This window comes from Ictalurus furcatus, chromosome 11, assembly GCF_023375685.1.
Source record: "Ictalurus furcatus strain D&B chromosome 11, Billie_1.0, whole genome shotgun sequence".
In the NCBI taxonomy this organism is placed as follows: Eukaryota; Metazoa; Chordata; class Actinopteri; order Siluriformes; family Ictaluridae; genus Ictalurus; species Ictalurus furcatus.
The window spans coordinates 26,620,511-26,645,220 of NC_071265.1; the positions used below are offsets into that span (position 1 = coordinate 26,620,511).

A 24,710-nucleotide genomic window follows, 5' to 3' on the forward strand; every position below is an offset into this window, starting at 1 on the left:
GATGGTACTATATGTCATTTCTCAGCCCTAATATCAGCTTGGCATAGTTTCACTATTAACCAAAAAGATTTGGAGCATATCCCGTAAGGCTTGTCCTATTATTACAGTGGACCCACTAATAGGGGTTATTGCAAAGTCACACACAGTCATGCTTTGAGTTGTTTTGCATGGTGTGTTTTCAGTATCACTTCCGATCAATGAATACATTGTACACAGTCTCCTCATGTGCCTTTTTTTTTTTAACAGCATGCAAATTATCCATATGTAAACCTTCACTACACTAATCTTATATTGAAATCAAACTGCTATATAAATGAAGTTATCATTTTTATATTGCATTTGCATTTATATTTACATTTGTGTTTGGCAGACTTTAACTAAAGTGATTAACAGTAGTTTAGGACCAACAGTAGAACATAATGCACGGCACTTTGTTAGATCTTGTTATTATTCAAGTTTACTATATTTTTTTCTTTAGAACCTAACTGGGCAGAAACAAGTGCATGCCATTTGTAAGACACAAAACATAAGCCAGGAGCAAACACGAAAATAAAACACAAAAATAAATTGTGGCACAGTTGTGTGTGTGTGTGTGTGAAGTTCCGTGTCAGTTTCATAATAGTATACAAGTTGTATGTCATTACTGAGATTATACTTTGACAGTATCTATATAATGTATAAGGAAAATTTGTAGTGAGTTGAAATCAGAACAGATGAGTGCTTGCTCAGCATATCCTTTAAAACAGTGGGCAAGGTTTCTTTATAAGTGAGAACATCCAATTAACCAAAACACTGGCATTATTTTATTAATCTGACGAATTAAAATAGCAAAATAATAGCATGATAAAATAGCTTACATTGCACATACATATTATGATTCCATGAGCTCAATGTAGTGTCTTGTGACCACATAACATTGTACAAGCAAAAGAAAAGTCACCGGCCATTCATCTAGTCACCTGTTAAAACTCTCAAAAGTAGGTACAGTCTAAGCTTCACGTCTTCATCGTGCAAAAGTTCTAGAATCGTGGGGTATTTTATAATGCTTGCGACAGTTAGGAACGATTGTGATAGTTAGGAATATTCATACAGCAATACTGATACCACTAAACTAGCCTCCCATTAGATGCTTATTTCAGTGCTTTCCATTGGATTAAACTTTCATTTGATTGATTGACGGATTGATTTTTAATTCTCTCGTGCTTTTATTTTATATTATAGGCTTTTTAAGTTCGCTTCAGCCTCACACATTCCATCCACTGGCCACAATGCTCAGAATGCTGAAAGTTCTCTGCATTCTTACTGGTTCTCTGCAGTTGGCATGATTGGCAGTTGACAGCAAAGCAAAATCACCCTCTGTACTGTAAGTCTGCATTTTCTATCCGGGCTTAAAGGAATTATTTATTTATTTATGTTTACATTTTTCAGGCTTAAAGGAAAGTGCTTGACGTGACGCACTATTGCAGAAGTGTTGGACAAAATACAATCTTTACAGTTTTTGTGATTGTTGCGGCACAAAAAGCTTGATTTTACTGCGGCTTTTTTTCAAAATTAGTTTTTTGTGACCAAAAATAAATACATTTTTTTGTAGTTTTTTTTTTTTTTTTTTTTTTTACAGAAAACTACTTGAATTGGCAAAAATTGAAGTCGCACAAAATTGTTTTGCACTGTCTGTCTTTCGCAGTGATGTCTGTTGGTAAATGAGACCTTTTCGCTGCACTCGTGTTCGACGCAAATGAATCAAAGAAGGCTTTGCTTGAAGGCATGTTACGACGATGTCACGTGACGCGTCTTGACAAAAAAAAAAATCGGAGGTAATTTTTAAAATTGGCAAACTCCTCTGAATATTGCGGAGTTTGCTCGACTTTGCATAAATTTCTGTGATCGTAGAATTGCGAAATCCTGGAGGGACTGAAAAGAGCATCACATTTCCCTATAATCCTGTCATTGGACAAAGTTCAGTGAATTCATATTTATTCATTATTGTGATGTAAAAAAAACAAAAAAAAAAAACAAACCCAATCCTACACAATTCCAGTATCTCAAGCCATTTCTCCATTTCGTAACATTCATTCTGTAGACATTCAGTGTGGCTTGGCGATCTGCACACAATAGCAATGTGTTATTTCTCAAAAATGAATTTTTATATGCTGTATATATACAGAAAAAGTTATCAGTTGCAACTGCATAACGCAGTCAAAGTTCATAGAGCAACTTTTATATTACAGCACAGACGGAGCTATGACGACGAAACCGAAACACCAGATACGCCCAAGCCTTGGTGGAAGCTTTGTCCAAAGTGCTTATAGGTTTTACAGGCTGTTTTATAGATGACTGAAGGACTCAGATATATGCTGTTTAGTTCAGTTTAGAGTGGACAAGAAATAAAAAAGCCAGATCCGTTTAATTCTTTCATGCTTTTTTAATCTCTCTCAAGTTTTCCCTCACACGAGATCATACACACACACAAACACACATGATTTTTTCACAAAGAGTGTTTCTGGTCAGCATAACGCAACTATTCTGTTCATCTGAGCAGAAAAAAAACACCAGGTTTTCTACCTTGCCCAAGTAATTTCATAACACTAGATGCATTTGAAGGTGTCAATATCAATAAAGTGTATTTAAAAAAAAAAACAAAAAAAAAAAAAAACAGTGCAGTCCACTAAAAACATGGATAAACTAATAAGAGCCACTATGTGATAGTGCAGATGAGGGCTAGACAGTATGGCTTTAAAGGAACACACTGCTGAAACACACATCACTCTTCCTGATTCTGATGGGGAAATATCCTGTAGTTCGTGTCCTACTGATAGTTTCCCCTCAGATATAAGTGTCCTCTAGGTATCATCACCTAATGGATATCAATCCACTGAAAATCCTTACATCCCCTTGAAGCCAATCCACGAAGACATCCAAGAACAGCTCAGCACACACAAAAGTCCATTAAAGGCACGGTGCGACTTTCCTTTCCGAGAGCGGTAACGTGTCAAAGCGGTGAAATGGCAGCTCTATCCACCCAAAACAGACGAGAGGCTCATTGTCCATTGTCCACTGTCCCTCTGTTGTGCCTTCACTTCTCCCTCAGCAGGTAGAAGACGATGGCCTTCAGGTAGTGTGCACACGTACAGGCTGCTGCCACCAGCCAGTGAGAATGGAAGCTGGGGTCCGTGTTCACTACGCACTTTGTAATGTCAGCCTGTGAAAAACAGACGTACATAAGGTCATGATACATCAGTATATATAAATGACAGCCGGTTCCAGCGGTAGAATGTAAGCTCTATTGTAAACTAGCTTCGTTAGGAGTTTTATGGGCTACTAAAGAGTTAACAGTTGCACCAAATAGCACAATTTTAACATAGCCTTAAGTTATAACTTAAAACTCATACTTAACATCTAGTCGGTGCAACATCTGCTAAACGTGTTGTGCTTTCTTTTTATTTTGTGAGGACTAACAATTTCTTCATGTGGAAGTATGTTTGTGGTCTGTGACCACCGGAGGTGTGTCTGTTTGGCTTGAGATTGTGAAACACCTCACTCTTTGTGAGAGAGGTTTGAACAACACACTTTACACACTATTAGTTACAACATACGTTGTGTGTCTACGCACCTGAAATTCGACACCACACAAGCTTGAAACTTTTAGGACTTAAGACTTTTAGGATTCAGGATTGATTTTACACCCTGACTTACACCTGAACTTACATTCAGCTGGTACAACTGGATGCCGTTATACCATTAAAGGTAACATTTCAGTCAAGCATGACGTTTACACATTTACAAATGTTTGGTGTCTGCTTTCTGAATTTTGGACCGGCGCTCTGAGGCTAACGAAATGCAACTACCAAGTAAAGGAAGCCTCGGCAAACGGCATGCCTAAATGACCACACACTTCGTTCAATGGGCGCTGCTTTAGTGTCATACCGTGTGCACGTAAAACATTTAATACCAGAATAAATGGGGTAAAAATAATTATGCAAATCAAACTGAAACTACACTTGTGCTCAGTGGTTTCAGGGTCTGTGTATACGTTGCAGAGGAAGGATACACCATGCTCAATGGCCATAAAATGATTGTTATGGTCACTGAGTGCATTTGTGATTTACTCAATATATAGAGTCCAACATGAGATCAGTAAGTACAACTGTTACTCCTCAGACTGATGCAGAGATAACACTCGAGTATGGAGTGCAGATCTCAACCCAAAGAAGATTGAAAGAGGCAAGTCAAGAAGGAAAAAAAGAAGCTTACATCTGCACACAAACAAGTTCAATACAGTTCTGCAAGAGAACCCAAAGTATGGCTGAATGGGAGGTGATGGATCCAGGTTCCTTCTCTATAGCAGTGTTGGGCGAGTCTATGTGAGGGGAAGAAGTTTAAGGAGATGTGCACTCAGGCATGGCGGGGCTGGGATTATGGTCTGGGGAGGTATCATAGCCAGAAATGATGGATTTTTAACAGATTATAGGCTACATGGTGATGGCTACACTTATTCTACCAAGACATGTGCAGCATGGTGCCATGCTGCACATCAGGTGAGGGAGTGGTTTGAGGAAGAGGAAATTGTGGCTGTGAAATGGCCAGCCTAGTCATGTGATATTGATAATTTGTGAGATTACATGGGGAAATCTGTAGTGAAAACAGGGCTGGGCGATGTATCGACATAATATCATGATAAATGATTCCGTGATTCACTTTTCATAGATATTGTTGGTATGGTGATGTATTGTTTACGTTTTAATAATAATAATTACAAATTAAATGGTTCTAAATGGATGCCGTTGAGTTGACGTAATTAAAAAAAAAAAAAAAAAAAAATTGTCTTCTTTGTCCTTAGTTTTGGCATTAAAGAAAAGTATCGTCAAACTCAGTTTAACAGTTTTTTGCATGTTTTACAAACAGTACACACCGTATATCGTAGAAATGTCCTCAAGTATCGAGATTTGATATTTTTGATATCAAAATTTCTGATAAACAGAACCTCGCCTTCAGACTTCGAGCCACACCTCCATTCTGAGTCTGCTGTTTGTGCGGGCTGACAACAAACTCTGCTATAGATAACTGTGTACGAATCAAGACCAGCAAGTCTATTTCAGATGCCCAACTCAAATTTTTTTTTAGACCAGTGTGTGGTGGTTTATTTAAGCCGCACTGACAGCAATAACTGTACGCTATTTATCAGCTACACTATGTAGCCAAACCTATGTGGACACCAGACCATCACAACCATATGTGCTTGTTGAACATCCCATTCCAGATTTAGTCCCCCTTTGCTGTTATAACAACCTCCACTCTTCTGGGAAGGCTTTCCACTATGTTCTGGAGTGTGGCTGTGGGGACAAGAGTATTAATGAGGTCAGACATTGATATCAGATGAGGAGGCCTGGCATGTAGTTGGTATTCCGGTTCATCCCAAAGGTGTTCAATAGGGTTGAGGTCAGGTCTCTGTGCAGGACACTTGAGTTCTTCCATTCCAATCTCATCAACCCATGTCTCCAGGGACCTCACTTTGTGCACAAGGGCATGGTCATGATGAAGCAGGTTTGGGCCGAGCGAAGGGAAATCGTAACGCTACAGCACACACAGACATTCTAAACGACTCTGTGTTTCCGACTTTGCGGTAACAGTTTGGGGAAGAAACACATATGGGTGTGATGATCAGGTGTCTATAAATCTTTGGTCATGAATTATCCCTTTAACTTCATGATGTCAGAAAAGAATTTCATGCTCAGATGGAGCCAGCCTAGAACCAGATTTTTTTTTAAATGAAAAAAACCTTTATGATACCACAGCACTGTTGAATTCTCGATTCTGATTGATCAGTGGGTATCGATTAATTTCCAGTAGTGCTGTCTGTAATTCAAATCACAAGTTTATATTAATTAACCATCCTTTCTATTGTAACAACTCATTCACAGGGAAGGCAGACACACCACATAACCTATGGCACATAATAAACAGATGGGGGGGAAAAAAAAAAAAAAAAAAAAGACAGAAACTTTGTTGTTTCTAGTTTCTCTGTATCACGACGAGCTTTATTTTTGTCTTATTAACTTCAGGAGCGAGAACAAAAGAGAGGCTGGTGAGGGAACAGCTTCTATAACGCAGGTGGTAACAGGAACTGATTTATTTTGTGAACGTTCCACATTAAATGTACCTATAAATGGTTAAAAAAGTATGACACGTCATTCGTTAATCATTTTAAAAAAAAATTGTAATCATAGGCGACTTTGTGTTGGGCCGTATCGCAGCACACCATTGTTTATTTTCCTATAAAAGCACACCGATTGTGTTACTTAAGTCGCATTATTAGATGAAATTTCTACTTGTTTTGATAAACTAATGAATTCTGATTGTGATACTCTGAGTGATTCCCAGAGTTATTTACTGAATGTCTTTCTGAACACTCGTAAGTACTCAGGCAAATGAGACTAGGACACAGCTATGTGCTTTCCCAGCCAAAACCAACACACGGTCGTATATCAACACACAATGTCACGGAGGGTCCAGGGATCGAGTGGCTAGGAGTTGGCCTATTCAGCCACTTCAAAGTCCCCTTCACATGGATTTGGAGCATTTGACCATATTACACAACCGAAAGGAGCACATATCTTTATCAGAGACAAATTTCACTCTAGTAGCAAAACAGCATGACCTTCAAAGTCAGGGAGAACTACATGTGCAGCGAGACGTAGGAAATGGGAATGACTCGATGCCGAACATTGGGTGCTTACACAATGGATTGGCGTGCCAGCATTACACGGCCTGATAATCCAACTGTGAGAATTACAACAGGACCCTAGATCCAATAAGTTCTAAAAGGTACGAGAGGAGACTATGGGAGGGGTGGATATCATTCATTAAGGAATCCTTCATCATAATGATGATAAAACCAAATCCTCCGCAGTGAAGCGTAACACACTCAGAGGCACGCAGGCACAGCTACAGACGAGCATATTCACATCTCATAGAGAAACGCTTTCGGTAACATCTTTTTCCGACCAGTCAGACGTCCTGTATGTTTTCATTCCAGGTTAATGTCAGGTGTATTCTTGTTTCAGGCTGGTTTGAAAATAGCAAGAACCAAATCCTGAGACTGAGCCACAGCAGGACACCTTGAAAAATGACTTTGCCTGCAGCTGCTTTTTAGATTCACTTTCCGCTGATATGGATCCAGCTTTCACTTCATGCACAACGCTTTATTAATCATTATGAGAACACCCAAAAACTGAGATGGCAGTCAGTCACATAAAGTGTTTGTCTTCTTCTCCTCAAAGCCTTTCCAGTCTGACCAGTTTTCTATTTAACACAGACATCATGAGCAGCTCACTAAAGCCTCAGGGGTATGCTCGTGTCTGAATGAAGAACGAGTACTCATATGCATAAGCGTCAACATGTGGAGACACAGAGACACATAGCTGGGTGTGTCGTCTTAATCATATAACATGGAACGTTGCATTTCCAGCGAAAATCAGAATGAAAGTTGTACGCCTTTTTATTTACAGAGCAAAAAAAAAAACAACAACAAAAACCCATCAACGCCAGTTCTCTTTTTCAAACTGGCTTACAGAGGCATGGCAAAACACTGCGAGCTTGTCTCATCATGCATCATCATTAGTCCCATTAAAGCAACGTACACTACATAGCGTTCGGCAAAAGGATTAGACGTTCAATACAGTGTTGAACATTCAAACTTGCAGCAGTGAATGCTGGGATCAACACAAGGGTCAGGAACTTATGGCTCACGTGATGTGATATGTTTTGTCTCTTTTCATTCTATGTGGTTCACCAACATTAGATCACAAACAAAGGTGACCAAAAAAAAGTTCATTCTCATCCATTTTTAATAACAAGCTGAGCTATGAAATCCGCAAACGGGAAACCAAACAATCCAAACAGCAAAAGAAAAAAATGATTGTGTCAAAATCTCAAACTGGGTGAAAAGTGGAAGTAGCTGCTCAAAGTTATACTAAAGTGAAAGTTAAAAAAATACCCACATCTAATGGCATTCAAGTATTTAAAAATGAAAGTTAATGGGATTTAACTGAAACCAGAAGTTCAGTGTTTATGTAAACAGTTAAGGTTAGAAGCAGATCGCTCTTCCATCTTTTTTCATGTTCAAGCTGTTTGGTGGAGAAGCACTATTCATATCAGCAGAAATCCAACAAAATCCAAAACACATTCTCCTTGTTTGTTTGAATTTGTCAATATTTGAACAGTGCTGCACAGTGGTATGGTGGGAAGCCTTGCTGCCTCACAGCTGATTTGATCCTCAGCTCAGGTCACTGTCTGTGCAGAGTTGTGGATAAAGCGTTGGGCTACTGATAGGAAGGTTGTTATTTCAAATCCCAGCACCACCGAGCTGGCACAGCTGGGCCCTTGAGCAAGGCCCGTAACTTTCAACTGCTAAATTGTATGTCTCGACTGTAAGTGGCTTTGGATAAAACCCTCAGACAAATGAAGTAAATGTTCTCCCCCTGTCCATGTGGGTTTCCTCCAGGTTCTCCAGTTTTCTCCCACCTCCCAAACACAAGCTGACAGCTAGATTGGCTATGCTAAAAATGCTCTTAGGTGTGAACGAGTGTATGAACATGTGTATGAATCATGCCCTGCGACAGACTGGCAAACCAAAAGGGGTGTATTCCTGCCTTGCATCCAGTGTTCCCGGGACAGGCTCCGGATCCGCCATGTTAAAGTGCTTACAAAGGAATAAATGAATGACATATGAATATCCCCCCCCCCCCCCCCCCAAAAGACATCTGGTTCTTTTTCTCAAATTCCTAGGAGCAAGTAACATAAACACAGAGTATTTGAGAAAAAGATGATTGTTTTTGGTACCCATGCAAACTATAATAAACTATAAATAGTGGGTTTGAATGAATATTTTAAAGATAGATAATAAATAAAGCTCACAAGAATAGAATTGCAAATGACTGAATTAGTAACCAGGCAAAATAATATTTGTGTATTAACAAATAAAAATAAAGTAACAAATAACTGGATGGCCTAAAAAAAAAAAAAAAAAAAAAAAATATTAAGTAATTTTTTTTTTTTCCCTCATGAAAATGTAAAGGATTAAGAGCACAAGTATCAGCTAATTATACCCGAGTTAAAAGACAGATCCTCTAAAATGGTCATTAATTATAATAAAGTACAATTACATAAATACTGTGGACTAAACAGCCTAACAGTAGTGGACAGCTACATGTTCAAGATCACTGCGCTTGGGTCAAAAATTGGGCTTTCATGATTAAAAAAGTGCACCTTATCATGAAGGGGACTGCTCGTCTGTGCAGACCTACAGCTCAGTTAGCGGCAAAGTATATTAGGTCTTATTCGTTCACTGTATTTTCTCCAAGATGACTTGTTTAAAGAAATGTAGGCATTTTATCCAGTTAAAAACAATAAACTGTAGGCTGTAGGCTAATTCATAGCTCTCTGATTTCTGGGTTAATAATGTAAGAAACTCAATCAATTTTAAGATCAACTTTGCTGTGTCTCTTTTAGATTTCAGATTAAATTTTGTTTAATTTGTCTCTGAAAACAAATTCCAGAGGGAAAGAAGAAGATTCCAGACCCATGGGAAAGCACAAAGGTAAAGGTAACATACCAGATCGCATGCTAGGCTATTTACACACAGCGTTGGTAAATTTGCATTGCTATCCTTGTTGTTAATAAAAGGTTTAAGAGTACTGATCTGGACTAATACATTAAAGCAAAAGAGCATCCTATAGCTTCATTTTTCCCCATATACTGACTCAGACCTAACCTACCCAAACTTCCCAAAAAAAAAAAAGGCTTTGAATGATAAAGCGCCTTAGAAATGAGATTATATTTTTCCACAGGCCAGGACACGGTTTAAATATCATGTCTCGATACTAACTGCAACTCATTAATCCTGTTATGTGCAATACTGTCAGGCTCTTAAGAAAGCTGAAGAATCTCGGCTTCACAGCAGGAAGATTGTTATGTCTCAGTGATCGATATTAAAACCAGAAAAGGCAGACATCCAGTACTTTTGTGTTAAGTACTTCTTCTAACACTGGCATACATTGTCTTTGTTTAATTTTACTTGTTTAGCTCACATTTTACAGCTGCTCTCTCTCTCTCTCTCTCTCTCTCTCTCTCCTGTTCTTTCAGCAAAGAGACCACCGCGGTGAAGACTCCAATAAAATATCCAGCACTTTATGTCCTTCTTCATTCCTTCTGTCCTGCTCTATATATCACAGAGATGTAGAAGGTACCAAGGGAACATAATGAACTAAACAGGAGGTAAAAATGTTTGACCGAAACTTCTGCGGTGATTCTGGTACAATATTTCAGATTACTGTAAGATAAATGTAATCAGTAGCAATCACTGGCAATTTACTGTGATGAAATTGTGCGGTGCATTTCTGCACCCGTTCTTCAGCTCCGTTGAACAACGTTACTGACCGGTTGCCTCCACAGCCTCACGCCCCTACTCCACCGCTCTCACAGGGCATTTTCTGACAGTACACAGTGCAAGTGTGCAAGCCATCAGCATTAGTTAGCAATCAAGTACCTCCTTTCTTTCCAAATCAACTCATGCCAAAGAGAAAACGTAGGAATATATTCAAATTGAGGCTGGGAGGCTTATGATCAGAAGGTTGTGAATTCAAATTCCAGCGTTGCCAAGCTTCACAAACTGAACAAGACCCTTCTGCTCAACTCAGCTGTAGGTGACATTTGATAAGTGTTCGCCATATGAATAAATGTAATAGTTAGATGTAAGCAATGAAACAAGATGTTCTTACTATAGACTGATAATGTGTTAGAACGAGCGCATTATTATAAACCTGTGATTTGCCTTGCAGCTGGCATTACTGTCAGAGTCGTGCTGTTGTAGTAATACCTTCTGACCAGTCAGAATCGAGAATTCAACAGTGCCGGCATATAAATCTATATAAAACATACCCTAAAAGCGAGTAAGATTTTCTGAATATAATGCATCGCAGCTATTATTAGATCCATTCATCCATTTCCTGTACCGCTTATCCTACACAGGGGCACTGGGAGCCTGGAGCCTATCCCAGGGGACTCGGGGCGTAAGGCGGGGGACGCCCTGGAAGGGTTGCCAAGGGCACAATAAACACACACACACACACACACACACACACACAAGGGCACGCACACACACACACACAAGGGCGCGCACACACACGCTATGGACAATTTAGAGATGCCAATTAGCCTACAGCACAAGTCTTTGGACTGGGGGAGGAAACCAGAGTACCTGAAGGAAACCGCCGAAGCACAGGGAGAACATGCAAGCTCCACAGACACAGGGCGGAGGCGCCAACCCTGGAGGTGCAAGGCAAATGTGCTAACACTAAGCCACCCCCCCCACGCCCTTAAAGAATCTAAAATATTTATAAATAAAATGGCACAAATAAAAACAACTTGTGGCATCACATTGTCAACTTAAAACATCATAGCAGCAAGTAGTATTTTTATCTTATACATTTCTGTTGTTCTGTTCCTTGTTAAACAGCTTATTTTAATATTATGGTAGAACAGTGCCGTTTTCCTGCTGCTCAGTGCCGAAAACCATATGTAAGCAATCCTCAAATAAAACCTTATGTTAAGCTTCATGTATCATAAAGAAATGCCTAATATAAGTATCATTTTAGAATGTTCCATGTTGCCCTAGCAAGTGCTAATGTGTTGATTCCTTACCCAACCTCCTCTCCTCTTCAACCAGGACACCAGGCTCTTGCGAACGAACTCGCCCATGCAGTCTACGATGGTGTGGACCATGGCAGGGTAGCCATGCCGAACACAGTCCACTGCCAATGCTCCGGCTACTGCATACAGAGAGACCACCTTACCCCACGTCACCCCTGCAGAGAGAAAGAGAGAGGAAGACAGAGGGAGAGGGTGTTCGGTTACACAATTAATGCACATCACACATAACCTCATCATCGAAGTCAACATTAGCAGACGTTACAATATTTCCCAAATGCTAATCGATTTCAAGAAAATCACTGTTTGAAATTCCTGAGCTTAGCCCAAGTGTGTGTGTGTGTGTGTGTGTGTGTGTATGGACACAGAGATGTGCATGATTTGCCTGCCAGGCAACTCATCATCTAAAACACCACATGGCGGAAGGGAAGCGGAGGTGTGTGCGAGTGTGTGCGAGTGTGCGTTACATAACAGTCAGGGGAGCTGTCGAGTGGTCAGGAACAGAGCAGCCGTTTCCTCCTTAAAATCCACAGAATCCACTGCCTCTCCATGACACATGGCTCCATATTAACACACTGACAGCCAAATGCATCACAGCAAACGGGCTTTTACTTAGCAAAGCTTTTAGCTTGAAGCACTCACTGCAGTTTAAATTCCAGACAGCATCAATCTACATTAACGCTGGATAAATGTGAACCTTTCACCATGTGTGTAGATAAACTACTCTTCTTCATCATAATAGTGACCATGGGATGAGTAATACAGTCAACATGATTTGGTACCTATATTGACATAGCTACCAAATATTACCTAATTAGGCAACATTAGGCTTTTCTTTCTTTCTTTTTTTTTTTTTTAGTTTATTTACAGTACTTAAGATGATTTCTTGCGACACCAGGTAATAAAATATTAAATGAGGACACCAGAATACACCTTCAAATTTATGGAGCTATCTACATCTTTACTTGTTTGCGAAATGTTTCAAATCATTCAACTGTTATGTAAAAAAATTTGGACAATTATTAGGAAGTCTAAACAAATACCACCCGAATTATGAGTATGAATAGCCAAACATTGTGAAATTACTGCAGCATATATGAGAAAATACAATAAATATGTAATTGATAGACCCAGAGAGAGAGAGAGAGAGAGAGAGAGGAAGCAGGAGGAGGCAGATAGAGTGTCACTGTGTTAACATCCAGGCCTGGGCTCAGTGATAAACATTCTGGTTTGAAGTTCTGGCCAACCAGAAAAACACCCACGTTTTCCTCCCTCTCGAGTGAGCATGAAAATCGCTTAGGCCTGATAAGGAAGTCAATAAATAGACTTAACTGCCTGTAACAAAAAAAAAAAAAAAATGTAGAACAAGGAAAACGCTTCCATTATGGAAGAAACCCAAGCCCTCACACAATCCACACACAGTTCTTTCACCTGTTAATCTCACTGTGATCTGTGACCTACTCGAGTTACACCAATGGGTAACTCTTAAACATTTAAAAAATCACGTCTCCTTCTTCATTTATGTCTTCCAAGCATTGAAATGAGACTCCTGTCTTATTGAAACTTTCTGTACATGCCTCCGTCCAAAGCCAGTACAAAAGAAAAGTTGTTCTCGGTAAAAGCACAGACACACTGAGGAGGTTAGGATTATGTGTCACACCTACAGAAAAAGCCAGCAAGTGTCTGACTCACTGTTAGAGCTCACGCTGACAAATAACTACCTAAATAGGAGTTTGTCCGTTTTTATTGCTCTCCGTTCTGGGCTTGCTCGTGTACTGTGAAATGTGAAATATCGAAACACAGTACTGTGTAAAAGAACAAACATTAATTTCCCCAAGAATATTACATAGAACTGTTAAAGAAAGCAGAATTGAGAGGATGATATTCGGCAGTGGACCACTTTCAGATAAACCCCTCACTGAGGCTGAAGCAAATGTGATAACATCTACAAAAGCAATACGATTCCTGAAATTACCTCCGAGTTGATTGCCACTACCTGACACTGTACCTAAAGTGATTGATGTGGGTTTAAAAGGGAAAGGGTGATCGCACCAAATATTAGGCACGGACATCGGGAGAACGTGCACAGAAACTCCACACGGACAGTACTTCCTATACTCGACATTCCTTACTTTACTATGCACAGCAACAACAACAGGAGTTTTAAGCACGATCATGCGTTCATGTTCTGCTTTATGAAAAATGCGAAACCACTTATGAAAGAAATGAAGCCTGAAAGCTCTATTCTTCCAAAAATGGTCTAGAGTTTAACTCGCTCCAGCTCTCTACTCCAAAAGGATGAAAATGGGATCTCAGGTTTACATATCCTCTAAACGATTTAAGCCTGAAAGAATGAGCTAAAGCCATGGAGACATTTTTCTCCAAATTCTACACAGACTGGAAGCTTTCAGCGTGCAGGGGAAAATGGGATCTCTCTCTCTCTCTCGCTCTCTCTCTCTCTCTCCTCTTCACGCTCTGAACACAGACATTGTTTACACTGAAAGATCTAATTGTGTTCTCTAGAAAAGTGCGGCACTGTCAGCGAACGTGTATATAAAATGTTAAAAAGACTCCATTTTCATCTGCTCTAAAAGGAGCAAAGCTCGACTTCAGCTTTAGTCACACTGGAACTGTGTGTTCCATATTAATTTGTGGTCTTTGCTGAGTAAATGTGGACTGCATATTGGGTTTCTTCTGAATATTTCCATTACTTTGGCTGGGGAAGCTGAATACAGCACAATAACCCTGGGCTTCTTCTACATTATCATTATAATTCAGTGTTCGTACAAGATGCAAAAACATTTCAAACCTGACATGTAATTCCTTAGCAATCAATAAGAGATCGCTAACCAAATTAGGGGTCAAAAGTTTGGAGACACTTGCCTGAAATGGTTCTCATGATCGTAAAAACCTTTTGATCTGAAGGTGTATGATTTAAAATGTTTGAAATCTGTGTTGTAGACAAATAAATAATCGTGCCAACATTTCTTTCATTCGAAAACTAATATTTTATTTACAAAAATATATATATTTTTAAATGGAAGACTCTGAGCGAAATATTCAGAAAAGCAGCCGATAAGCGTCCGGCGTCGGTGGGAACTCCTTTAATACTGTTTAAAAAGCATCTCAGGAAGATTCCTCAAGAAATCGGTTGAGAAAACGCCAACAATACATTTCTGAAAATTCTAGGCAAAAAGCGTGGCTACGTTGAAGATGCTAAGATATTAAATTATTTTGATTTATTTTGGATTTTTTCACACAACATAATTCCCATAGTCCCATTTGTGTTCCTCCAGAGTTTTGATGGCTTTATTATTGTTCTAAAATGTGGAAAAATACAAATAAAGAATGAGTGTGTCTAAACTTTTGACCGGTAACGTATATGACATATGGTGTTAAATGTCATCCTGTAACACGACAGATGATAAAATAAAACGACAATAAAAAAAAACAACAACAACATTATTTTAAGGGGCAGTGAAATCCACCGAGATATAAACTATACAATTTAATTTAATACATTTTAACAGTTTGAACAAGTCATATAAAAGTACAAGGAATTTAACGCTTCCTCTGCGACTGAAGCATTACATGACATTTAATGTTGCCTTCTTTGACATTAGCTGTAAACATATACCATAATACCCCCCCCCCCCCAAAAAAAAAAAAAACCAAGATATTAGATTGTCTTCTTATAATTCTGTGATTTTATCATCCCATTCAACCCCTGAATTAGATTCACACATAAAGTGCTGATATGACTAACCTGTGGAGAAGATTTCTGCAGCTACAGCCAGAAAGGCATCAGAAACAATACCTTCTGAAGCCACAGTGATATTCAGTTGTTTTGCCACATTGCGGTACACGTTGGGTCGCAAGTATTCAAGCTCATCACCTAGGAAACAGAACAGCGGAGAAGTAGTGGATTAATGTAGCGTCAGGCCATGAATCTATGTGGGTATTCCATGTGGATGTGTGTGTGTGTGTGTGTGTGTGTGTGTGTATTTTTACACTCAACAACATGAAGGAAAACAACTGCACAAACCTGCTGCCATATCTACAGTATCAGATCAGTGGTTCCATGTTAACCACAAAGTTGACACTGTAAATACTATGACTATACACAAGGCTGCTATTGGTCTCTTAGATCAGGTCTTTAACCCTCTGCTGATCTGCCTCACTTATAAGTCACTACAGATGAAAGCATCTGACAAATACATAAATGTAATTGGAAATCTACAATCTGTTAGCATGATGTTTTAAAATGTATACATAAATTTACATAGTTTACATAAATGAAATTAAATATTTCCTCAAGACAATGGATCTGATCGCTGTAAGTATTCAGGTTTACCCATACAGCAACAATCTTCCATTTTGCAGAAGCGTTTAGATCCAGCGCGAGCTGAAAGGGTTAAGCAGGGTAACCCGTGGGCGGGAACCTCCAGCTCTTCCCCAGACAAATCAGATCTGCTCTACGATAAAAGCATATTTTACTTGCCTTCTCCCTTCACAGCACTTAGAGGAAACCCAAACAAATATATCAAGTCCAAATGTGAGCCCAATTAAAAGAGCCGTGCTGTTCATTTTTGGGAGTGTACAGCTCAGTCCTGAGCACAGACCGCAAAGTCTATTCAGACACTCGTGTCATGTGACATGCATGGGCTTGCAGTGTGTACAGTCTTGACTGTGAAAGAATGATTTGGCTAAATGTTATAGTGAACATGAAGGAGGAGGTCTGCGATACAAATGGACATATAAGGTTAAACGCAGCCCCCTAAATAAGTCTCAAAATAGTTCATATCCTTAGATGGGTGAGGCCTAGAGACATTTGTAAAATGCATTGTAAAGGGTTATGAAATCTAGTATAAATGAAACTCTAAGAGGGCAAAGTAGAAGATGACTGCCGGGTGGCTAGCGCTATTGCACAATCCTATCTGAGCAAGGATCTCAGATACATTTTCATAACTCCAATGAAGATAATAACAGCAGGTTCACACAGTACTCTGCCTAATCACACCTGGTTAAACACACCTAACTTGCCAGACCTACCAAGTGTTTTTCACTGCAACAATAACAATACACCAGCTTTGTGCCGAATACCAGTGAGTACAACTGGCTGTATAGATCTTGTACAAATCAAACAAGCGGTATTATTGCACATCATCTTTATATCCTCCGCTGAAACGTCTCTGAACCACCTCAGACTCTTTGAGTAACCTTAATATCAAACTAAACAAGAGTACGGTATTTTCAGAATTTTCTCCAGAGGAAAGATCAAACAAGTTTTACCTAACCAAAGAAGAACAGTGGACACTTCTCCGAGGGTTCCTCCTGTAGATCCAAGCTCAGATTTGGTCCAACCAATCCCAGCCCGGTTGAGCCTTGAGTGAATGTAGTCCCTGCACAACATTTTCGATTGGGAGATGAGTTCTTTGTCTGTTGGGGAGCGGTCAAACACTTCCATGACTTCTGCTGCAAATACTGAGGAGCGACGGAGCATCTCCATGCCCTTCATCAGCGGCCTGTGTGTGGGAGCACCTTTTCTCCTCTGCTGTTGCGGAGAAGAAAACCTGCTTTAAGAGAAGAGGTGGGCTGTTAAGCGCAATGCCTTCATATCTCTCATGGAAGGATCTGTTTTTTTTAACTCTCTAGATCAGTTGGTAATAAGGATCTCTTTTTGTCTCTAGAGCAGTCCATAGTAAGGATCACTTTTTCGCTCTAGATGAGTTCATTGCAAGGATCTCTTTTTACTCTCTAGATCAGTTCATAATTAGGATCTATTATTCTCTCTAAATCGGTCTGCAGCGTTGATCTTTAGTGTCTAGATGAGTTCATAACAAGGATCTATTATTCTTTCTAGATTAGTCTGCAGCATTGATCTTTAGGGTCTAGATCAGTTCATAACAAGGATCTATTATTCTCTCTAAATCGGTCTGCAGCGTTGATCTTTAGTGTCTAGATCAGTTCATAACAAGGATCTATTATTCTTTCTAGATTAGTCTGCAGCATTGATCTTTAGGGTCTAGATCAGTTCATAACAAGGATCTATTATTCTTTCTAGATTAGTCTGCAGCATTGATCTTTAGGGTCTAGATCAGTTCATAACAAGGATCTATTATTCTCTCTAGATCAGTCTGCAGCGTTGATCTCCTTCAGTGTCTAGATCAGTTCATAACAAGTTTAGATCTTGTATAAGCTACATAGGTCCACATACATTTTCTGTGTGATGCATATCACAATGATATCACATTATTTCCGCATGATGCAGTTCAATGACTTGACTGTTCCAGGCTGATATGCAGTTTGTGTTATTATAGAAGATGGAAACAGCTTACCTGTGTATTGTTGTATTGACACTGGTTGTTCCAGCTCTCCTTGCTGCCTGAGACGCTTCACTGCCGGTAGCACAGACAAGTCTCGACGCTGATTTCTTTTCACGGAAAGTTACAGCTATTTGTAAAAAAAAAAATAAAAATAAAAATAAAAATAAAAATAAAAAACTTCTCACCGCCCAGTAACCGTAATATTTAAGCCATGTTCCCGCAGGACAGACTGGTTTAGACGGATATCATCCCTCTGTTCACGGTGTCTGTTCGTGTAAAGCTCCAGACACACAGAGAGCTACAGATACAGCGGATCCGAGGCGAAGTTTCCTTCTATGGCCAATCCCCAATGTCGAAGAGGAGGGTCTGAATACAAGGCGGGATACAAACTAACCCTTTAATCGTGTTTTAAAATCTCATATGGAGTATATTTTGTAATCCTGATACCTACTTAATTTACTTTAAAAAAAAAAAAAAAAAAAAAAAAAAAAAAAAAAAAGGATTGATCACCGTCCACTCATTGATATAATATCCGCAAAGCGGTCAGCCTTCTATCTATAACCTTGCCATATTATATATTGTTATATTGTTTGTCAGACAATATAATGTTTTCCATTATAACGTTGTTTCTTGTATTGATTTAGGAAGCACTGTCTGTTGCCGCTAATTTTGCCTCTTTGATTGCGGAACTATGTTTACTTGTTCCCGTTTTCAGACGGACAGTTATTAAATTGGGTTTGCCGCTTGATGAGCAAAGCTTCCCCAGACATGCTTACACATCACACTGAAATATTCAGTTCAAAATTACTGAATATCAGCGTTTTTATGTCATTTTAAAATGTGTGCTTTTAAAGGAAAATTCAGCACAGACTTGCCTCCTATTGGTTCCATAAGGAACATACTGTACGGCATATCAGTTTTGGGTTCATTAATATGCAGTAGCTATAAACTAGTGTGAACTGTTCCACAGTGTCAATGAGATATGATGAACATGTTGTCGTTGTTTTTAACATATTCAGTAATCGTTACATCATATTCCATTATATATTATTCGAAATGCTAGTAATGAGTTTCTGTGGTCTTTACCTCAGTGGGAGGAGGTGTGTAGCTGTTCCATAAAGGTGATAGTATCTTTCGGAACGAGTCGATTCTTTGAACCGACTCTTTTGAGGAAACGTTGATAATTAATGGCAATGAATGGCATGGGCGCCAAAAGAGTCGGCTCTTATTTGTTAGCTGAACCAAAGGATTTGACTCACTAAATAGAGAACCGAGCCGTATAAATAAGATCTAGGTCGTGGAATTATGTAGACTCTGCTATTACTAGGTCTTAGGCTGGAAATACAATTATTCATTTATTCTGTCTAACGCAATTTACAAGGACGTAAAATCCAGCAACTGAGGGTGATGGGGCTTGCTCAAGGGCTTGGGAACTAAACACAACCTTCAGATCACCAGCTCAGAGCCCTAACCACTGTGCTTTCACTGCTGTTATCGGAGTATAATAATGCTGAGGAATGTTGTGGTGCAGGATTATGTATATTAAAGTTTCTAAAATCATGTTTGCTGTCTCATTCGGTGTCCTGCTGAAGCTGACATTTTACTTCAACACATACAGTGTTCAATTGATTCTTATACTATGAGAGGAATGTTCAGGTAGGTGTTGTGCCCTTGTGGGCTTTGCTAAGTGTCAGAACTTCAACAGTGTGCATGGTTTTCAATGCCATTGCTTTAGCTGAAGGGTCCATAAAGAACCATTGCTCAGCAACATTTCACTTCTTGAAACGATGTACGATCTACTGGTAGCAAAGTAGTGACTGGGCTGTGTCCCTACCACATGCTACAGCTGTCCCTCAAGAAAATAGGCCCTAAATGCTGTCCTTCCTCCTTAGCCACAGCTAAAAGCAACCCCCCCCCCCCCCCCCCCCCCCCCCAGTATTTTTTCAATTATGTCCAACTGGACTTAATAACACGAAATTGCTTTCTACAGTCTACTTAAGTAAGTGATGTTTATGATGTCTTGAAAGATCTTAGTTAATTGATATTTGAAAGTAGTTTTTCAGTGCAGTCAATTATTTTATCTCAAGCTCTGTAACTAATGTACATCATTATAGTGACTTTAATATATGTCACTAAGTAATGCAGAGGGTGACTGATAAATTATCTAATTACATCTTTAGAACTTCCGCAACACATAACATATGGTAGCATATTCTGAACTTTATTTAAATTCAAATTCTAATCAGAAATGACTAATTCAGTAGTGTATAAAAGAAAGCTACATCATGGTAGCACTTTAAAAAACAGCAGCTTCATTGTCTGCCAGGCCCGCCTATGCACAAGAACTTAACAGTTTGAAATATTTATCACTCCTCGCCCTGTGAAAAAGAAAGACATCCTTGTTTGGCTACTTCTTCAGAAACCCTCTGGAGGATCTGTTTTGACATGCCTTCTAATTTCTAGCGCATTATAAAATCAGGCAAAACTACTTGTATTATGGTTTCTAAGACACAGACACCAATGTTGCCTATACAAACCAACCAACATGAAACATATCACCATGTTCACTGGTGATAATATACAGTACCATGGAACAACAACAAGAAACATCACACTGCTTATAACGAACACCAAAGTGGAACAAAAATGAACAGAAAGTAAAACAGCAAGAGCACAAAAGGGTTTGTCACAATTGCTAGTGTGATAACAAAAACTAAACAGATGACCGCATCGGTTCCTCTTTGTTGACCGCATGTGTTCAGGCTGTTCAAAAAATTGATGTCTATGAGGAAGCACTCATTACAGTCTGATAAATTTGTAATGATTGACGGTATGCAGAAACACACTACGCTTATTTCCCTAATAGATAGCGCCAGAGGTGGTTTCAGGCCAGGTAGGAATGAAGGTGACAAATTCATATAGAAAAAAAGGCTTATGTTTCAGATGACTTAGAAAATGGGAAGTTAGAAAATTAATTCTAGGTATGTTTTGTTTTGTATTGTAATTGGACACAAGTCTGAAGGCCTCAGCATTCTGCTTTACTAAAAACATTTTCCCAGACTCATTACCGGTTAAGAGATAGATGTTTTAATTAACTGGATAATAGTAGAAATTTATAGGCTACTATACAACTTTACCCACACCATTTTTTGGTGATATGCTTGTTTATCGAGAAAACCCCTAGTTGTGGCATATCTTATCTGATTTATTATTTTTTTTAACTATAATGAATATACAGTTCATCCATGAAGTGGACCACAGTTACATAATCCAGAGTAAATCGACAGATTCTTTCTTCACTTTCATCTTTGCATTCACTTTCGTTCATTGAGATACTGGTAATGTCTTCATGGTCCACATGTAGCCTTTGGTTCAGTTTCACCATATCCTCCTTTAAATGTCACAAACCATTGAAAATGTGTTTAAAGGCAGGGGATACACACACATTTTAACCTAATGATTTAAATCACATGTGTCAGACAAAGGAAAATAGTGAAATGTACAGTGTAGGAGAAATCCAACACTAACACTGGGAAAGAACTGTCTTAACTAGCTGCCCATTCAAAACGTCACTGGCATCCATTTTAACTGGATTTTATTCCCATGAAATAAAAAGTAATAAAGACAATAACAAAATATAGCTGCAAGCAGCAATGGTGGATTCCTCCACAAGATTGCAGACCATTTCAAAATTGACAGGGTAGAGAAATGTATCCCACAGATACTTTAAGTAAATTTTTGTAGTTCTCCACAAATGATGATTGTAGAGAAAAATCCATCATGCGGACATCATGGGTTCTTGATACCTTTTTGTTCTCCGTGAGCAACAAGGCATGCATAGCAACTTTCAGACATTTTGGCCTGGCGGGGTCAAATACCATCATTTTGCATGTGTCAGCTTTGAGCGTGGCCTGTAGCACCCCCTATTCTTTGTTTATGCCCATGCTTTCTGAGAAGTGTATGTCTAGTCTCTAGTTTCTGTGTGCCACAGTAGAACAAAATCGACTAAGCTTCTGGAGAAGAACACTTACTGTTTCTGTTAGCAGTAGCTGTGGCCAAATAAGCAACAGAATATCTACCTAATAGACAGTCAGCCCACCCTTGCCAGAAAGCCATGGAATGGAATGCGTGTGCATGGCCCCAAGCTCACGCACGTGTAAAGGGCCTGAGGAGTCAATGAGAATTTTGGAGGGAAAATCATGTAGATTTTGGGCGTGGCCTGTAGCGCCACCTATGGGCTCATGTGGCCCATTTGTGGTGTGGGAGTTTCTCATGGTCTGTAGTATCAATGTGCCAAATTTCAAAACTTTTTACTAAACAGATCTTGAGTTATTGGGCACTTTACGGGGACAAGGAGAACAATAAGAAGAAGAATACTAACAATAACAATAGGTTTCCTATTGGACGGAGGGATCCTAAATAGACAGTATATTTGTTTAGATTTGAAAAGGCTACTAGGAAGCATTACTCAACTACTTTCCTGCTTTTTTCTTCTTCTTTATGAATCCACTGTGTCATGTCTTGCCTGAGGAATACCTTCAAGTTTGTTTGGCTGTTCCTCTTATTTACAGTCCTGGCTGCAGCATGTTCATTGTTGGGCGGTTTGCATGTAGCACCCTAGCTTGAATTCAGCAAGGAAGTTACAGGCAATGATGACAACTGCATTTATATTAGATACATTATACTCAATGACTTTGTTTAAGGATTTGGCACAGTAAATCTTTTTGCTCACTTACATCTAGCGAGGTGAACAAATCCATATTTGAAAAGGCAGATCTTACTGGAGGAGTGTCTAAAGTGTCCGTAGTGTATGAATGTGTGTGTGTGTGTATGAGATTGTGCCCTGCGATGGACTGGCACCCTGTCCAGGGTGTACCCCGCTCTGTGCCCGATGCTCCCTGGGATAGGCTCCAGGTTCCCCGTGACCCTGAAAAGGAGTAAACGGTAGAAGATGGATGGATGGATGGATGGATGGAGATCTTACTGGAGCCTTGCCAAAATCCACAGCCATTGCTGCCTTTTTTTTTTTTTTTATACTTTTATAAGTTGCTCTGGAAAATAAAATATGGTCAAACACTGTACTACTCGCAACAGAGTGAAAAAAAATTGTGACCTGATATTTTGGTCATAGTATTAAATCCTGGTCTAAACATTTGAACTGAGGACTGTATCACCATCACTGAAGTGAAAGCAGCACAGCTGGTATGGAAGTAAAAAAAAAACAACATAAAATTTGAATAAAAAAGGTTTGAATTATAAAAGCCTTAGAATTCTTCATAATGAACTTTAAACACATGTAAACAAATATATTAGGTTAAAAATCTGCATTTAATTATTTTGAATTAAGCTTGAAATTCGAATTCATTTATTCTAGCAGTCGAGCTTTACATTCTTAAAATTCATTATCTAAAATATATTTTTTTCACGAATTCAGATTCAACAATTCAGCTTTCAAACACGGAAAAAATGCTATTGAGTTTGCTCATTTCAGCTCAAATTCAAGCAGCAAAATTCAAGTTAAAAAAAAACAAAACAACATAAATTAAAGTTTAACATCCGGGCTACTCGTGGGCAGGGAAGAGCAATCAAGCTTGGAGCATGCTGTGTTGTTTTGTATCTCCTGCCGTTAAATGATTCCCCTCGCTCGGGAGCGCACCCCTATAGCACTATATCGACAGAACTCTGCCAAAGCAATCATTGATTTGAATCAGATTAAAAAAAAGGAAATTTGTCTTTTACCTCTACTGTTATGTTAGGTCTTTAGCAGGAGTCTGCAGAGGAAGTGTGGGGGAATGAGCGAGTTATAACGCGGTAGACTTCATGCTTAATGAAATGTACTTAATTGGAATAAATATTTCATGAATCTACGCAAAATAGCCTAAGATTATGCCCTTGATAAGTGTGTATTTGTGTGTGTTTGGGTTAAAGCGAGCTCAAAACACTGCCTTGTAGAGGGACACGTGTCGAGGGATTTTCACACACAGAATGGTGCCAAAAACCAAAAACATCTTGTCAGCGACAGTTCTGTGAGTGGAAACATCTTGTTGATAAGAGAGGCCAGAGGTAAATGGGTTCAATCTGACAGGAAGGATACAGTAACTCAAATAATCATTCTTTACTCTTTAATCACACCAACTGTGATGAGAAGAAAAGCGTTTCAGCATGCCAGAACATTGAACCTTGAGGTGGATGAGCTACACCAGCAGAAGACCACATTGGGTTCCACTCCTGTCAGCCAAGAACAGGAAGCTGAGGCTATCGTGGGCACAGAATCCCCTAAACTGGATAGTTGAAGATTAGGGGGAAAAAATCAACTGGTCTTTTTCCAGTCATCAACTGTCCAGTTCCAGTTTTGTGTCCCATCCACCTCAAGGTTTGATGTGTATTCTGAGATGATTTTCTGCTCAACACCTTTGTAAAGAGTGATTATTTGAGTTACTATAGCCTTCCTGTCAGCTCAAACCAATCTGGCCACTTTCCTCTGACCTCTCTTATCACCAAGGCATTTCCAACCACAGAACTGTCACTCACTCAGTGTTTTTGTCACCGTTCTGTGTAAACTCTAGTTACTGTTCTTCTTATATGAACAACCATGCCACAATCAAAATCACAGAGATCACACATTTTCTTCATTCTGATGTTTGATGCGAACATTCACTGATGCTCTTGACCTGTATTTGC

The 24,710-nt window shown here is 39.2% G+C and overlaps 1 protein-coding gene and 1 long non-coding RNA gene across 3 annotated transcripts; one reads left to right on the forward strand and one right to left on the reverse strand.

Moving 5' to 3' along the window:
- Positions 1–353: 353 nt before the first annotated feature.
- boka (BCL2 family apoptosis regulator BOK a) lies at positions 354–19,928 on the reverse strand. 2 transcript variants are annotated; one of them, XM_053635873.1, is made up of 5 exons: positions 18,042–19,928; positions 16,996–17,276; positions 15,470–15,598; positions 11,698–11,861; positions 354–3,199 (listed from the first exon to the last, which is right to left on the reverse strand). In XM_053635873.1, exons 2-5 carry the CDS (start codon positions 17,219–17,221, stop codon positions 3,074–3,076), a joined length of 645 nt encoding a protein of 214 aa, XP_053491848.1. In that variant the 5' UTR covers positions 17,222–17,276; positions 18,042–19,928; the 3' UTR covers positions 354–3,073. The 2 variants fall into 2 exon arrangements, with proteins under 2 accessions (XP_053491848.1, XP_053491849.1); XM_053635874.1 differs by having other exon boundaries at positions 16,996–17,279.
- Positions 9,450–11,857, forward strand: LOC128614522 (uncharacterized). The gene is made up of 3 exons (XR_008387058.1): positions 9,450–9,595; positions 9,921–10,272; positions 11,723–11,857. It is a non-coding gene; the product is annotated as an uncharacterized LOC128614522 (long non-coding RNA).
- Positions 19,929–24,710: the final 4,782 nt, after the last annotated feature.

Coding starts and splice junctions, on each gene's coding strand:
- boka (XM_053635873.1), bottom strand. CDS start 17,221: ATGAAGGGCATGGAGATGCTCCGTCGCTCCTCAGTATTTGCAGCAGAA. Junction 15,599..16,995: donor CACTGTTCTTCTTTGGTTAG/GTAAAACTTGTT, acceptor TCTGTTTCCTAG/GTGATGAGCTTGAATACTTG. Junction 3,200..11,697: donor TGAAGAGGAGAGGAGGTTGG/GTAAGGAATCAA, acceptor TGTTTTTCACAG/GCTGACATTACAAAGTGCGT.